This window comes from Bos taurus, chromosome 15 (genome assembly GCF_002263795.3).
Source record: "Bos taurus isolate L1 Dominette 01449 registration number 42190680 breed Hereford chromosome 15, ARS-UCD2.0, whole genome shotgun sequence".
Lineage (NCBI taxonomy): Eukaryota > Metazoa > Chordata > Mammalia > Artiodactyla > Bovidae > Bos > Bos taurus.
In genome coordinates, this window is record NC_037342.1 from 51,227,195 (window position 1) to 51,242,556 (window position 15,362).

Consider the following 15,362-nt stretch of genomic DNA (forward strand, 5'->3'; position numbering starts at 1 on the left):
ATGGAGGTTTTAACATCTCTGTTCCCATACCCACTAGCTACATGTACCATCAAGCATTTGAAATGTGTCTAGCTAAAATTCAGATGTACTCTGAGTGTAAAACATACACTAGATTTCAAAGACTTAGCACAAAAAAAGAATATAAAATAGCCTATTCATTTTCATAATCAATAATTTTATACTGATTACATGTTGAAGTTGAATGACAATATTTTGCATATGTTGGGCTAAGAAAAATATATTAGTAAAATTAAAATTTACCTGTTTCTTTTTAATTAAATTGGGGGAAGGACTTACAGCTGATGGGGTCTTAATTCCCTGACCAGGGACTGAACAGGTGCCCCCTGCAATGGAAGGGTGGAGTCCTAACTACTGAACTTCCAGGGAATTCCTTCTTTTTACTTTTTAAAAAAATGTCAGCACTAGAAAATTTTAAGTTACATATGTGGCTCACATTTCGATTAGACAGCACTGGGAGAGACTACCAAGTGCAAGGCAGAGGTGGTGTGTGTGTGTGTGTGTGTGTCTTGTTGGAGGCAGTGGTCCATTAAGGACAGATTGTGAAAGGCTGAGCCTATTTCGCCTGGCAGTCAATACAGAAGTTAGGCGGAAGTAATAGAATGCACAAAGACCCCAAGATGTGGGGAGGCACGTTGTGTTTTGGGAACTCATTCTTACATTAATATGATTTTTAAAAAGAGAAAAAGAAGTATTTGTTGAGTGTTTACTGTGAGCCAGCCACTGGCAGCAGGCCTTTTACATCCATTCTCATCTTCACAACTACAGGATGACGGGGATGTCATTCTATATCGCCAAAGATAAAATGGAGGCTCAGAAAAGTTGAACAGTTTATTCTAGGAGTTGTTCTTCCTCTTTCTCTGGAAAGCCTCTTGGAGACAAGGAGCCTTTCGTTAACGTCTCTGTTTTCCTCTATAGCACCTAGCACGCAGCCCTCCACGTGGTAGGCACTCAGAAAGTTTGTGTTGGACGAAGAATATTTTCTCAAGTCAGAGCTCCACGCGCAAGACCTAAGAGCAGAAGCACCAGAGGGCGCCCACGAGTCCGCCCACCCGCCCGTCCCCAGGGCCCCGGCAGGATTCAGGGCTGGGTGCGGTCCTTCTGTCCCAAGCAGTTGCGCGCCCCAGCGAGAAGAGGGGGCGAGGGGAGCCCCACGTCCTGGCCCCGCCCCGCCTCTTCCCCGGAGCCCAGGCGCGCGGAGCCGCCGGGTGCGGAACAACGACACGACATCCTGTTTTTGGGGCCCGCGGCTCCGCCTGCGCCTCTGCTGATCTTGTCTTTCCCCGGGTGCTGACGCCAGCTCCCCTTCCCCCAGTCTCCGCACCCTTCCCAGGGGTCTGGGGCCTTCCCACTGCTGAATCACCGCCACCCCGCGCTCCCCCGGGGCTCGGGGCAGGGGTGGGGACTGTCCCAGCCGGACCCATTCTAGCCAAATCCCAGCCTGGGCCATCGCTCGATCCCGGGGCTTGACTGAAGGCACCAGGCCTAGGGGCGCCCGTTCTCAGCATCTTCTCGCAGGGGTGGGTGGGGGCGAGATACGATGAAGGGGGACAAAACCCAAGCGCCTAGGCTAGGGCCTCTGCTGGGGTGAGGGTGGCAAGAAGGAGGCTGGGAGGACTGACCTTAGACGCCCTGACCTAAAAGGCCTCAGAGGTAAAGGGCTGGGGTGAGGGAGCCCAGCACCGGGGGCCAACCGGCTGGGGGCGACCGGGGGTGGGGGGGACCGGCCCGCTGACTTCCTGGTAGGGCCCCGCCCCGGCCCGGCCCGCTCCCGCGCCCCGCCCCGCCGGCGGGCCCGCCCCCCCCACTTCCTCCGGCCTCCCGCTCTCACTTCCTTCTCAAGCCCCGAGCAGCTGCCGCCGCCCCCGGCTCCCCCGCAGCGGGGAGGGCACCAGGTGAGGCCCGGCACCGGCCGGCGGGCTGAGGGTCCGGGGAAAGGGAGCCCGGCCGGCCCGGGACTGGACGCGAGCCCAGGCCCGGGAAGTTTGGCTTCGGGAGGCCGCGGCGGGAGGTGCTCGGCTCGCTCCAAGTTGGGCGGGCGCGGCCGGCCGGGCGGGGCGGGGACGGGCACGGGCCACTGCGAGCCGGCGACGGCTCCGGGAGGGTGGGGGTTCCTGTACCGATGGCGGCGGTACCGGCCCCCGGGAGCCGCGAGGGACTCCTGAGGTCGGAGGGGCTCCCGCTCCGAGAGAAAAGTCTCTGAGGGGAAGAGCTCAGAGCTGGGAGATGGGACTCAGAGATGGGGTGCCCCCAGGAGTTGCGGGAGGGCTGTTCTGAAGTGTGTTGAGGGGAAGGGGCCCCTGGGCTAGAGAACTGCTTTGGCAGTTGTGACACTTGTGAGGTAGAGGGAGAGGCTGTCTATTGCCTCTGAAGCCCTGGGCTGCGGAGAAGGAGCTCCTTCCTTGGAAGATCGACGCCGGTCCAGACTGCAGCCCAAGGGTCCCCTGTGCTCAGGAGGGTGGGGGACCCCCGGCCGACCCCAGTGCTTCTGTGTGTCTCTGTCTGAAGCATAACCTCTCCATCCCTGGAACGGAGAAACAAGTATTGTAGTGAGCAAACATCGGCTATGCCTAGCTGGCCGTTGCCTGGCACTGCTCATTGGCGGGGTAGACGGAGGAAGGAAAGGAACCAGGTCTTCCCCTATTACAGAAGTGGAAGGGCTCTTACTCGGAGGTGCTGATCATCCTTAGCGAGAGGGCCTCACTGAGAGCAGGACTGTTTGTAGGAGATGGGGAGAATAGGGCTTCTGGGAGGCCACAAAGACTCTCGCCTTGGAAAATGATGAGCCATCTCCTAGTCTTCCCTCTCCCCCATTGTTAGTCCCTGAACTCTACAAGTTCTCATTCTGTCTTCCTCCATTCCTTCTTCAGACTCTACTCTCAAAGCCTTTGTCACCCTCTTCTCGCATCCTCTCCAGTTGCTTTTCCCCCAAACACACAGTCATGCCTGGCCCCTGACCTCTCCCCTGCCCTGCTTCTCTGTCCATCCTTGTCCTATCCCTGTGGCCTCCCTGCTGCCTTCTTTGCCCAGCTTCTGGCTCTGCACACATATCCACCCTCTTGATTCTTCCGTCTGCCCTCACTTTGATGGATCCCTGTCTTCTCCTTCCGTTTCAGTAAAGAATCTCCAGCTTTGGGGAACCTTTCAGACCACCCTAATTCAGAGAGGCGGGCTGCAGCCTCCCCTTGATAAAAGTGATGAAGGGTTTGGAAAACCTCTGTAGATGTGTATGTGCGTGCAAGTGTCTACACGTACATATCTTTATCTTTTGGAGACAAAATAACTGCTCTCAGCCTTGAGAGGGCCCAGAGCAGGGGAAGCCAGCAGAATGAAGGGAACCTGCAGTGGGTGAGGTTGTGGTTAGGTAGGAGGAAGCAGTCTGTAGCATTCGGAGTATCAGGGTAGAGTGACACAATATTGAATAGGACTGGTGAGAGAGGCCGTGGGAAATCAAAATCTCCCAGACCCTTAGGTGCTTAGTCAAGAGGCCAGGCCTGGAGCCTGGGGGACAGCCTAAAGGTCCCTGACTGCATTGCTCACTGGTTCCAGCACCGCCTGGTGGGGAGAAGGGAACCAGGTCAGCTAGGTGTGACGGAAGGAAAGTACAGGGTTCAAGAGGGAAGACTATGGCTGGTTTAACTTCAATCTTAAATGTCTTAGTTCCAGTTCAGGAAAAAAAGAGGGGTATGAGGCAAAGGTGTCTGCCTGCTCTTTCCTGCTGCTTTCAGGGCTGCCCAGGCCAGATTCCCACGTGCCCTGGGCTGCATCAACGCCTTGGTGACCAGGAAGCTCTCTAGAGTTCTGCTTACCCCTCTTCCTCAGGCATCCTTAATATTCTCCCTCTCACCTAAGAGCCTGTTCCCTCTCTGTCGGGAATTTCTTCCGAGTCTAACTGAAATCCGGCCTGGCTCTTTGTAAGCCTTGCTGTCCCCATTCTAGAGCCTTTGGGATGCATGCTGAGAGATCATGCTTCCCTCTGCCTTCTCAGGTCTACTCTATTCATTTCTCTCCACTAGAAGAGAAGTGGAGGACAGCAAGTGCTACTTTTGTGGGATTCCCAAGCACAGCTAGGTTTAAGGACCATTCCTGTACCCCATTATGTCTCCTTCCCTTCTCACAGTTGTCTGTTCCCATGATTGTTTCTTCCTCCGCACTCCTGTCTGTCCTACTGACATTCTGGGAGGTATAGAGGTTTGACCCCAGCAGGAAGTCCCAAGGACCTGCATAAAAATCCCAGCTCAGGGGAGGACATATATGCAAGGAATTTCCCAGCATCAGGGCTCAGTTAAAAAACCACCCAGGAGTCCTGACTTCCCACCTACCAAACCAGTACTTTAGATAAATGAGCAACCAACAGAATTCTAAGAGTAAAGATAGGATGGATGAAACAGGGGTTCTCCCAGACAAGACCTGGCCCCACTGAAAGTTTGAGCTAATTGCATGAAAGCCACCACCGGAAAAATATAACCAAGGTGGGAGGAATCTAAGTGGGAAAATATTTTGCAGAGGGTGGGGGTGAGGAATATGTACCTGCTATAGGAGGCTACCATTGAGGTCTTGGCTAAAAAAACTATGGTCAGGGTCTTTACGTGAAGAGAAGTGACTCAGGTCAAGATCCTGGTTGAGAATCTAAGATATGGAGAGTTGTTTCTGGCAAGATGTTACGGCAGATGAAGTGGCTGGTGTAAATTTTTAGGGGGTCATGAGCAGGAAGATTTGAGAGGTTGTGGCTGTAGTGAGACAGTTGGGAAGATATTAGAATGCAGGTAGCTGAGCAACTGAAAAGAAGATGGGGGCCCAGACTAAAGACCCCTCCTGCATACACAGTGTATACCTGTGAGTGGTGAGGCTCATAGGGTTCTGTGAAGAGGGAAACCAAAGACAAAGCCTGGGCCGCCTCCCCAGAACAGATTGGTTTTCCTGTCCAGGGTCCAGCTTCCTCTTTTGTCCTCATGTCATGGGGGTAGGGCATCTCCCCCGGAGCTCCAGCCTAGAGGAGGCTCTCCTCAGCTGGGAGAGTGGCTGTCTGTCCAGTAATGTCAGTTCTGAATCACAGATGCCCCAGCACTGGCTAGGCATGAGGGCCTGGAAGCAAAATAGGCTCAGATGTCAACCTGGCCCCTTTGGCCCATTTCCTGAAGGGATAAACTATGGTAGGGTCATCCTGAATGAGGTCAGAGCAGTGGGCCCATTCCCAGGCTAGAGGTCAGGAAACCCAGGTCCTTGTCCTGGATTTGCTCACAATCCTGTAACTAACTCTTGTCAGCTTTCTGTCTTGTGGCTCAGCTTCAGAAGTAAGGAGTTGCCTATCAATAGCTCCAAAGAGCATACGGAATACTGATAGCTCTGACTCTCCTTCCCTCAAGAGGCTCCTCAGAGCGGGGCCCCCAACTCTGGACCCCACCTTGAACAGGTCTAAGTAGCTGTCTGGGTGTGTGGCCCCTTTCCCCAAAGCACAAGAGAAGAGGCCAGAGAGTCAGGGACTTTGCCAGGGGACAGCAACATGGGGGAGTACCCGATGCCCGGCTCCAGCTCTGCCCCACTGACAGTGGAAAATAGATGCCGGAGTTTCCTCCCTGATGTGTTTTTCCCTTGTGGAAACCCCCTCAGGTCTGGGGCGGTGTTGAAGTGTCTGGGCAGCCCTGGGTCTCTGGGTATTTTCAGGTGGGGAGGCAGGATTGGGAGGATGGCACTTCTGTACAGCCTCGTGTGAAATGAGCAGAGGCAAAGGAAGTGCCACTTCACGGGCCTTCCGTGGGGCCCCAGGACTGCTGAGCTGCTGTTAGTGGGGAGGAGGAAGGAGGAGGAAGCAAGTGTTCAGCCTTCCTCTGTGCTGCCTGGTGGGGGAGGAGGGCAGCCTCCTTAGCTCCCCCAGCCTGCTGCGCTGGCCCTGGGGCTGGCTGTATGTGGAGCACCCCAGGTGCTTGGACACCAGGAGAAGGAGAGGAGCTGGGACTGAGTGAAAGGGCCCCAGCCTCCCACACCCCTCCCAACTATATCTGTCTTGTACCCTCCTCCTCCCCGATCCCTAGTGGGTAGACTCAACTCCCTCCATCTCCTACTCTGTCTGCAGGATCCTCCACGGGGGCTAAAGGGTGGAGAATGGAAAGAGGTGGAGAATTCTCCAGCGTGAATTTTTTTTTTTTTAAGGCTGGGAACTAGGCTGTCTTGGGTTCTGTCCCTGCTGATGGGAGAAGGGGAAGAAAAAGCAAGACTCAGCCCTTGGCTTGGTCCCAGCCCCATGCTGACCTCATGTCTCCCCCAGCTTCCTCCTGCTAGCCCAGCTGCAGCCCCTTTGAGCCTCTTCGTACCATGCCTCTCCTACTCCCCTCTTCAAACAGACAGACAGACTGGCAGAACTTCTGAAGCTGTTTCTAACACTGACCATGACCATGACCCTGACCTCATCTTTGACCAGCCCTGGTCTTCAGATATTCCAGTCCTTAGCCTCATCAGTACCACTTTTCCTACCACTGGACTAGAGCTATGCCTGCTCCAACCCCTCTCACTCTTCCAGCTGAGGGACAGGGCACTCCCTCAGTTACCCTAAATCATACTCAAGGGGAGGAAATTAGTTACCCTTGTCTGGTGTCTCCTGGGCCTGGAGGCCCTTCCTTCTTCCCAGAATCAAAGTCTGAATTGATGAGAGAGGAGGTGTCAGTCAGTCTGCAGCTTTTGCTCAGCCCTCTGCTGGGCTTGTGGAAGTAGGCAGGACAGATTTCCCTCCTCATGAAGCTCATGTTAGTTCAGCACAATGAACCTAAATAACAGTACTGGGGGAGGTGGGGCAGAAGGGATGCTGTCCTTGAGAAGCTGGGGAATGGAGCTGGGCCCTGAAGGACTGGGAGGCTGTGGAGTGGGGTGACAGTGGAAGGGGAGCAGAATTCCAGAAAGAGGAACTCCCATGTGCAAAGACATGAAGGACAGATTGAGTTCTTTCAGCTATTTACTGACAGCCACTGCATGCCATGCTTAGCCCAGAAAGACATGGCCAGGACCTTACCCTCTAGGCCTTCCCAGTCTAGTGACAAGAGATTCAGATAAGCTTCCACATGACTGAGATAGACTGCACCTGTGAGAAAATCAGGACCCAGACCTTGGATGGAATAAGTCATTGGTGACTTGGGTGGTTTACAAAAAAACTTTCCTGGAGGAGGTGGCAGTGGTGCTTGGCTCTGGAGGACAAATTAGGGGATCCTTTGAGGCAGTTGGAGTCTTCTGAGCTGCTGAGTGGTAGACTGAAGGGTGGAAATGGAGAAATGCTGGATTCTCACCAGGACAGTGAATATGGCTACTTGATGTGTTCTACAGAAGAGAATGTGGAGGCTGCTTGTGGAGAGGATCTGGGTGATGTGCCAGAGCCTAGGATCAGAATACCCCGAGTGATGTATAGTTAGGATGAGTTTCAGGGAGGACTGCAGGAGGGGATCTCCCGTGTCAGGGAGGCAGATTAAAAGGCTCCAGTAAGTTCCCACTGCCTTCATACTCCCCCAGCTCTTAGGGCCTATTCCTCCCCTCCCCCACTCCCAGTTGGGACACTTCCCCTGCTACAACTGCCACAGAGATCTGGCAATCAGGCAATATGCTGCTTCCTTTCCCTTCCCCATTCTGGGCCTGCCTGGGCCACACCCCAAGACCAGGCCCCACTGGGTACAGGCTAGGCTCTGGGGACTATGCTCAGATAGGATGAGCCCCTTGGACTGTGCTCCCTGCGGGAGCCAGGTCAAACTGACACTGGGAGGAAAGATTCTTGCCTATCCCAGTCAAAGCTTTTGGCTGCCACTCCTGTCCAGTAAGATTCAGCACTGCAATTTGGACTATGGAGGTGTCAGTCCAGTTCTGGGCTTCTGACCTTTTTATGCAGATCTCAGTAACTGAAACAGAAGCATGCAGATCAGAAGCCTGTACTCAGCTTTTTGGTGGGGGAGTCGAGGAGGTCAAGCTTCAGTATTGGTCAGGGGGGCATCCACAAGCTAAGGAACTTGTATGTGACTACTGCAGAAGGATCGTGACTCAGAGCCAAAGGAGGGTTACAAGGGTGGCCATACTGTGGAAGTTCAAAGAAAGGAGAATCCAGTAGTCTCTTGGGACCATGAGACTTAAGCTAGGTCTTGAGTCAGTAAGATTTGAGAGGGGAGAAGGAGTGGCAGCAGAGAGAAGAACAGGAGGAAAAGTTCAGAGGCCAGAATGATCCTGGCCTGTTTACATAGGACAGTGAAGACCCCTCTGGACCAGGGAACTCCCATTTCAAAGTACCTGCTTAGTACATACACATTGTGTATCAACGCACTTCATCTATATAACAGCCTTATAGGGTTGATACTATTAGGGTTAGCTCATCATGGCAGAACTAGGATTTAAACCCAGCTCTGTGGAATGTGTAGAGTGCTCAGTCACTCAGTTGTGTCCAACTCTTTGTGACCCCTTGGACTGCAGCCTGCCAGGCCCCTCTGTCCATGTGATTCTCCAGGCAAGAATACTGGAGCAGTTGCCATTAACTTCTCTAGGGGATCTTGACCCAGGGATCGAACCCGAGTCTCCTGTGTCTCCTGCGTTGCAAGCGGATTCTTTATCTGACTCCAAAACCTTTGCCAGATTATGAATAACTCTGAAAGCCAAGATGAGGGACCAGGCATGATCTGAATTAAGCTGAGAATAGAAAGCCAGAACAAGTCATTATAATATGGCTAAGACTATACTAATCTGCAAATGTTTATTTACATACTAAACAAAAGTTCTTTTTTTTTTAAGTGACCTAGTGAATAAGTTACAGTCGATCCCCCAACCCCAGGCAGGCCATTGTCCTTGTCTGGCCTCCTACAGCATTGACTGTTCTTTATCCTGCATGGTACAGGCTAGATCCTACCTTTTGAGCATGCGCCCTCCTTAAATGAGCTATGGGAACTTATTCGACCTAGTTCAGGCCATAGGTGTTCAGAGAAAAGAGTTGTCCTGGGAGAGAGGATAAGGGTCTGAACTGTCCCTGAATGGGGAGAATTGGGCTGCTGCCACCTCTCAAGCACCTGTATACTCAATGATTCCAGCCTCTCGGTAGGAAAGGCTTTGCCTTTGCCACCTTCTATGTGCAGCCCACGTCCAGGTTTATAAAGCATGTTCATCCCTGTGCCCAGGATCTTCCCTGCTGCCCTTTGAGACAGGGAGGGTGAGTTTTATCACGCCTGTCATACAAATGAAGAAACTAAGGTTCCAGGAAGGGAAGTGAGTTACAGGCTTAAGGTCACAAAGTCAGCTGGTAAGGGTAACTTGGAGGCTGTGTGACACACTGAGGAAAGCATAGGGCTTTGGATTGCAAAATTGGAGTCTGTGTTTAAAAAAAGGGGGGGAGGGTCCTGTGCTGACTAGCTGTGTGATGTTGAGTTATTTTAACTGCTCTGGGTTTGTTTCCTCATCTGCAAGTATGAATAGTACCAATGAGTTGTTAGAAGGATGAAAAAATGTAATACCATGTGGTCTGTAAAGGGTTGTACCGTGGAGGGCTTTTAATCAAGGGGTAGAGTCAGCAGGTGATCCCAGAAGGTCAGAGTCAGGGATCTGGTGCCCTTGGCCCTATGTTGTATTGCCTCTGCCCTGCCTGTTTCTGGACACTGCCTCCCTCGTGATCCTTTTCCGGTGTCAGTCCCTGTTCCCTCACCAGCCCGGAAGCTTCCTGCTCCCTCCTCGCTCCTTTGAGGGCTGATTTACTGATTGCTGGTTGATAACCCCTCCCTAGAAAGCTGCCTGGAGCCAGCTGTACTTCTGGTCTCTCTGGCCTTGTGACTGTCAGCCAGAGTCCCCTCCTTGCCTTCCTGCCTAGGCCAGCCCAGTGCTGGGCTTGGGGGGAGGAGTTCCTGGTCACACAGCCATGGCCACTCCCCTGCTTTGTGTGCAGCTAAAGATTTACAGGCCTAGAGAGCATCTGCTCTTCAAGATGCTGGGTTCTCCTCAACTTTCCAGTGGACACGAGAAATGGCACCAACACCGCCTCCCCAAGATGCTGTCTCTTCCCCCAAGGAAGAAGCCACAGAATCCTGAGAACATGAACATGCCCTGATTTGAGCTCAGGTGCCAAGGTCTTAGGCGTTTGCTGACTGATTCAACCTTCCCACCCCGACCCTGTGCTCCCAGGGGCCTTTCCTATCTCCATCATCTTGTCCTCTGCCCCCAGGCTTCTTAGTGTCTCATCTCATCCACTTAGTATCCTTGCACAGGCTTTTTTCTCTCCATTTCACAGATTGGGAAACTGAGGCCCAGAGAGGGTAAGTGCCTCTTGCTTGGTTGCAGTGAGTTGGCAGCAAAGCAGCCCTGGGGCTAGGACTTGGCTGAGTTCTCTTGACTTCCAGTCCCAAATCCTCAAGTGCCCTAGAGGGTCCTTGTCTTCTTTCTGGACCCATACCCTTGAGGCCCTCTATCTGCTCTTCTGAGGTTGAACACACATTTATTCATGCAAATAAGATGGAAATATTTTTACTGTAAACCAGAGAGGCAGCCTCATAGAATGAACTCACTTCCCTCCCAGCTGGTCCCAGGGGAAGCTGGGGCCTGGGAGGGGGAGCTGGGAGGGACCAAGCCCTGGATTCTATGCAGGTTCCACACCACCAGGATTCCTTTTCTACTTTCCAGTGGTAGATTCCCCCTGGTCCCTCCAAATTTGATTTTTGAGGCTTTGGGACCAATAGTTGAGAGGACAGGTTGGAGGATAAGTGTTGGCAGACCAGGGTACAGTTTTGCTGTGTATAAAGTGAAATGGAGAAGATGGGCCAGGGATGATAGCGCTTGGGTGGAGCAGGAGATAGCTAAGAGAACTGGGTGTGTCATACTGTCATACACAGAGCTGTCCCCTCCCAGGGAGCAGGGACCTGGTTGTGAGAGAGCTGCAGGGAAAGGAAGTCACATACTAGCCAGAAAAAGTCCCCCGTGGCTGAGAGGAAGTAGTCAATTAGAGGACTACCCTTGCCACAGCAGTATAAATAATCACAGGGTTTCCGGAAGCTCTGTTCTGTTCCAGAATTCGGAAGAGCAGTTCCTCACCTCAAGGGCCTGTGAGCTTCAGAGGTGACCAGGTGATGGTTGGAAGGGGGACTCCTCTCAAACTTACCCCACAGATAATTACAGCAGCTGACTTATTTGCCGCTTCCTGTGTGCCATGCCTCATGCCAAACACTCTCTACATGTTAGCTTATTTTATAGTCTCACCAGCTCTATCCCCATCTTACAGATGAGAAAATTTGAGGCTTAGGAAACTTAAATATGTTGCCTGAGAATCATATTTGACTAGTTAGTGGAGCTGTGATTAGAATCCTTGACCAGTCTGATACCAGCATATCTTCTCAGTGATAGTACTTAATGACACTGTTCTCTGCCCAAAAGTCCAGAAGCCGCTCAGATTCTTCAGAGGCACAGGCCATGATCTCAGGAAAGGGATAGAAGATTAAGGGGAAAATCAAATTTTTGTCTTATTCTTCTGTTCATCCCTCTTGGCTGGGCTTTAACCCTCCTTGAGAGAAGATGCAGACGTCTGGGACCCCCGGCCTCTGCCTCGCTCATCATTACACACCCAGATTCCAGACCAAATCCCAGCCTTGGCTCTATCTCCAGTGTTCCCCTGCACTGAGTCACCAGCCTGGCTCTGTGTGTCCAGATAGGGTTCCCCTGCTTCCACGAATGATGGTGTAAGCTCTCCCTCCTTTTCACCATTCCCAGGGCACCCTAGTTTGAGATTGGCAGCTGCCTAGAGAATTGTGCCCCTTACTCAACAGGCTTCTCATAACACATTTCGGTTTGCAGTCAGTAGCCAAGATGTCATGTTTGGAATTGAAGTGTCAGTGCTCTGGGGCTGGTGGGTCCTGAGATGGGAGGCTCCACCCATGGCTGCATCTCAGAGTAACCTGTGCCAGAAGCGGTCTCCAGTATACCAGTGGGAGGGGTGCATATCTGATAGAGGGTCTAGTAGATCCCTACACATCTGCACCGTCCTTTGGTGTCAGTACTTCCTAGAGGAAAAATCAGTTCAGTTCAGTTCAGTTGCTCAGTCGTGTCCGACTCTTTGCGACCCCATGAATCGCAGCACGCCAGGCCTCCCTGTCCATCACAAAGTCACGGAGTTCACTCAAACTCAAGTCCATCGAGTCAGTGATGCCATCCAGCCATCTCATCCTCTGGCGTCCCCTTCTCCTCCTGCCCCCAATCCCTCCCAGCATCAGAGTCTTTTCCAATGAGTCAGCTCTTCGCGTGAGGTGGCAAAGTACTGGAGTTTCAGCTTCAGCATCATTCCCTCCAAAGAAATCCCAGGGCTGATCTCCTTCAGAATGGACTAGTTGGATCTCCTTGCAGTCCAAGGGACTCTCAAGAGTCTTCTCCAATACCACAGTTCAAGAGCATCAATTCTTTGGTGCTCAGCCTTCTTCACAGTCCAACTCTCACATCCGTACATGACCACTGGAAAAACCAGAGCCTTGACTAGACGGACCTTTGTTGGCAAAGTAATGTCTCTGCTTTTGAATATGCTATCTAGGTTGGTCATAACTTTCCTTCCAAGGAGTAAGCGTCTTTTAATTTCATGGCTACAATCACCATCTGCAGTGATTTTGGAGCCCAAAAAAATGAAGTCTGACACTGTTTCCACTGTTTCCCCATCTATTTCCCATGAAGTGGTGGGACTGGATGCCATGATCTTCGTTTTCTGAATGTTGAGCTTTAAGCCAACTTTTTCACTCTCCACTTTCACTTTCATCAAGAGGCTTTTGAGTTCCTCTTCACCTTCTGCCATAAGGGTGGTGTCATCTGCATATCTGAGGTTATTGATATTTCTCCCGGCAATCTTGATTCCAGTTTGTGTTTCTTCCAGTCCAGTGTTTCTCATGATGTACTCTGCATAGATAAATAAGCAGGGTGACAATATACAGCCTTGACGTACTCCTTTTCCTCTTTGGAACCAGTCTGTTGTTCCATGTCCAGTTCTAACTGTTGCTTCCTGACCTGCATACACATTTCTCAAGAGGCAGATCAGGTGGTCTGGTATTCCCATCTTTTTCAGAATTTTCCACAGTTTATTGTGATCTACACAAAGGCTTTGGCACAGTCAATAGAGCAGAAATAGATGTTTTTCTGGAACTCTCTTGCTTTTTCCATGATCCAGCAGATGTTGGCAATTTGATCTCTGGTTCCTCTGCCTTTTCTAAAACCAGCTTGAACATCAGAAAGTTCACGGTTCACGTATTGCTAAAGCCTGGCTTAGAGAATTTTGAGCATTACTTAACTAGCATGTGAGATGAGTGCAATTGTGCAGTAGTTTGAGCATTCTTTGGCATTGCCTTTCTTTGGGATTGGAATGAAAACTGACCTTTTCCAGTCCTATGGCCAAAAGTAGCTAATACTTATTGAATGCTTATTATGACCAGCTGCTGCTGCTGCTAAGTCACTTTAGTCGAGTCCGACTCTGTGTGACCCCATAGATGGCAGCCCACCAGGCTACCCCGTCCCTGGGATTCTCCAGGCAAGAACATTGGAGTGGGTTGCCATTTCCTTCTCCAATGCGTGAAAGTGAAAAGTGAAAGTGAAGTTGCTCAGTCATATCTGACTCTAGTGACCCCATGGACTGCAGCCCACCAGGCTCCTCTATCCATGGGATTTTCCAGGCAAGAGTACTAGAGTGGGGTACCATCGCCTTCTCTGTATTATGACCAGACCCTGTACTAAATGCTTTACACGTGTTAATGTATATAATCCTCACAACAACCCAATGAAGTAGGTATTATTTCATCCCCATTTTACAGATTAGGAAAATGAGACATAGAGAGGTTAAGTAATTTGTCCAGGGTCATAAAGCTAGGAGATAACAGAACTAGATTTTGACCTTAGTCTGCCATCAGAACTTACATGCTTCACATAATATATTACACATTAGTGCCAGCCTCCTTATTCTTGAGCATCCTTGCTTGGTCTCAGGACCTGTCTCCCATTTTATGTCTGTCTGTCTGTGGTCTATCTTGATGGGATTGCAGGATGGTGTCAGGTTAATAGAACTGGAGCTGGTTCCCCTCTGTATGCCCCCATCCTTTCTTCTTAGGACTCCCTAACCGAGAGTATCCTTCTCGTCTGTCCATAGGTCACTGCATCCAGAGGGACCCAGAACGGGAAGGAGGCACAGCCTCCAGCTGCACCCACGATGCAGAGCATCAAGTGTGTGGTAGTGGGCGATGGAGCCGTGGGCAAGACATGCCTGCTCATCTGCTACACGACCAACGCCTTCCCCAAGGAGTACATCCCCACAGTGTTCGACAATTACAGCGCCCAGAGTGCAGTGGACGGGCGCACGGTGAACCTGAACCTGTGGGACACAGCGGGCCAGGAGGAGTACGACCGCCTCCGCACACTCTCCTACCCTCAGACCAACGTGTTTGTCATCTGTTTCTCCATTGCCAGCCCGCCCTCCTATGAGAATGTGCGGCACAAGTGGCATCCAGAAGTGTGCCACCACTGCCCTGATGTGCCCATCCTCCTGGTGGGAACCAAGAAGGACCTGAGAGCCCAGCCTGACACCCTGCGGCGCCTGAAGGAGCAGGGCCAGGCGCCCATCACGCCGCAGCAGGGCCAGGCGCTGGCCAAGCAGATCCACGCTGTGCGCTACCTCGAGTGCTCGGCCCTGCAGCAGGACGGCGTCAAGGAAGTGTTTGCCGAGGCTGTCCGGGCTGTGCTCAACCCCACGCCTGTCAAGCGTGGGCGGTCCTGTGTCCTCTTGTGACCCTGGCACTCAGCTTGGAGGCTGCCCCTGCCCCCCCCCAACCAGTTGTGCCTTTGTGCCTTGGCGCCTTGTCTGCCCCCAGCTGTGCCTTAAGGACTAACTCTGGCACCCCTTGCCAAGGGGGCTCCCCGAGTGCCTTTTTCTTCTGAAGGAGGCCCACAGGGAGAGGGGCTTTGGGCCCTGCCCTACTCTGCTTGGGAACACCAGGTATTCTTGAGACGGGCCCCTCCCCAAGAAGCCAACCAGGTGCCCCCTCCCCATTTCCCCCTACTGACCAGATGTTGCTGCCTATTGTGGTGCCTTCTCTCAGGTTAGGAGCGCTCTGCCATCCCTAACCTCTCCCTCGCTGCTCTTCGATTGCTCCGCCCTCATGATGCGCTCTCCCTGCCCCAGAGAAGGAGCCACAGAATCCTAAGAAGATGAATGTGCCCTAACCTACCCTCATGTGCCTAAGCCTTAGCATCCGCTGACTGACTCAGCCCCACCCCCACACCCTCCGGGCTCCTGGGGGCCCCTCCTACCCCCATCAGCATCAATAAAACCTCCTGTCTCCAATGGCCCTGGCTCCTCCCTGTGTGCTGGGCATTGGGGGTTGGGCAGGGAC

General features: G+C 52.3%; 2 protein-coding genes across 3 annotated transcripts; one reads left to right on the top strand and one right to left on the bottom strand.

Annotated features, from left to right (window-relative positions):
- Positions 1-156: 156 nt before the first annotated feature.
- LOC132342273 (basic proline-rich protein-like) lies at positions 157-2,962 on the bottom strand. The gene is made up of 3 exons (XM_059875025.1): positions 2,896-2,962; positions 1,641-2,250; positions 157-1,028 (listed from the first exon to the last, which is right to left on the bottom strand). Exons 1-3 carry the CDS (start codon positions 2,960-2,962, stop codon positions 800-802), a joined length of 906 nt encoding a protein of 301 aa, XP_059731008.1. The 3' UTR covers positions 157-799.
- On the top strand, positions 1,848-15,313 carry RHOG (ras homolog family member G). Of its 2 annotated transcripts, none has more exons than XM_059874894.1 (2): positions 1,848-10,080; positions 14,123-15,313. In XM_059874894.1, exon 2 carries the CDS (start codon positions 14,183-14,185, stop codon positions 14,756-14,758), a length of 576 nt encoding a protein of 191 aa, XP_059730877.1. In that variant the 5' UTR covers positions 1,848-10,080; positions 14,123-14,182; the 3' UTR covers positions 14,759-15,313. The 2 variants fall into 2 exon arrangements, with proteins under 2 accessions (XP_059730877.1, NP_001073774.1); NM_001080305.1 differs by having other exon boundaries at positions 1,848-1,913.
- Positions 15,314-15,362: the final 49 nt, after the last annotated feature.

Excerpts from the sequence above, each read along its gene's own strand:
- LOC132342273 (XM_059875025.1), bottom strand. The coding sequence starts at position 2,962 with ATGACTGTGTGTTTGGGGGAAAAGCAACTGGAGAGGATGCGAGAAGAG. Across the intron at positions 2,251-2,895 it reads GGGTGACAAAGGCTTTGAGA|TCCCATCTCCCAGCTCTGAG; the intron begins GTAGAGTCTGAA and ends CCCATCTCTGAG. Across the intron at positions 1,029-1,640 it reads TTTAGGTCAGGGCGTCTAAG|GTCTTGCGCGTGGAGCTCTG; the intron begins GTCAGTCCTCCC and ends TTCTGCTCTTAG.
- RHOG (XM_059874894.1), top strand. The coding sequence starts at position 14,183 with ATGCAGAGCATCAAGTGTGTGGTAGTGGGCGATGGAGCCGTGGGCAAG.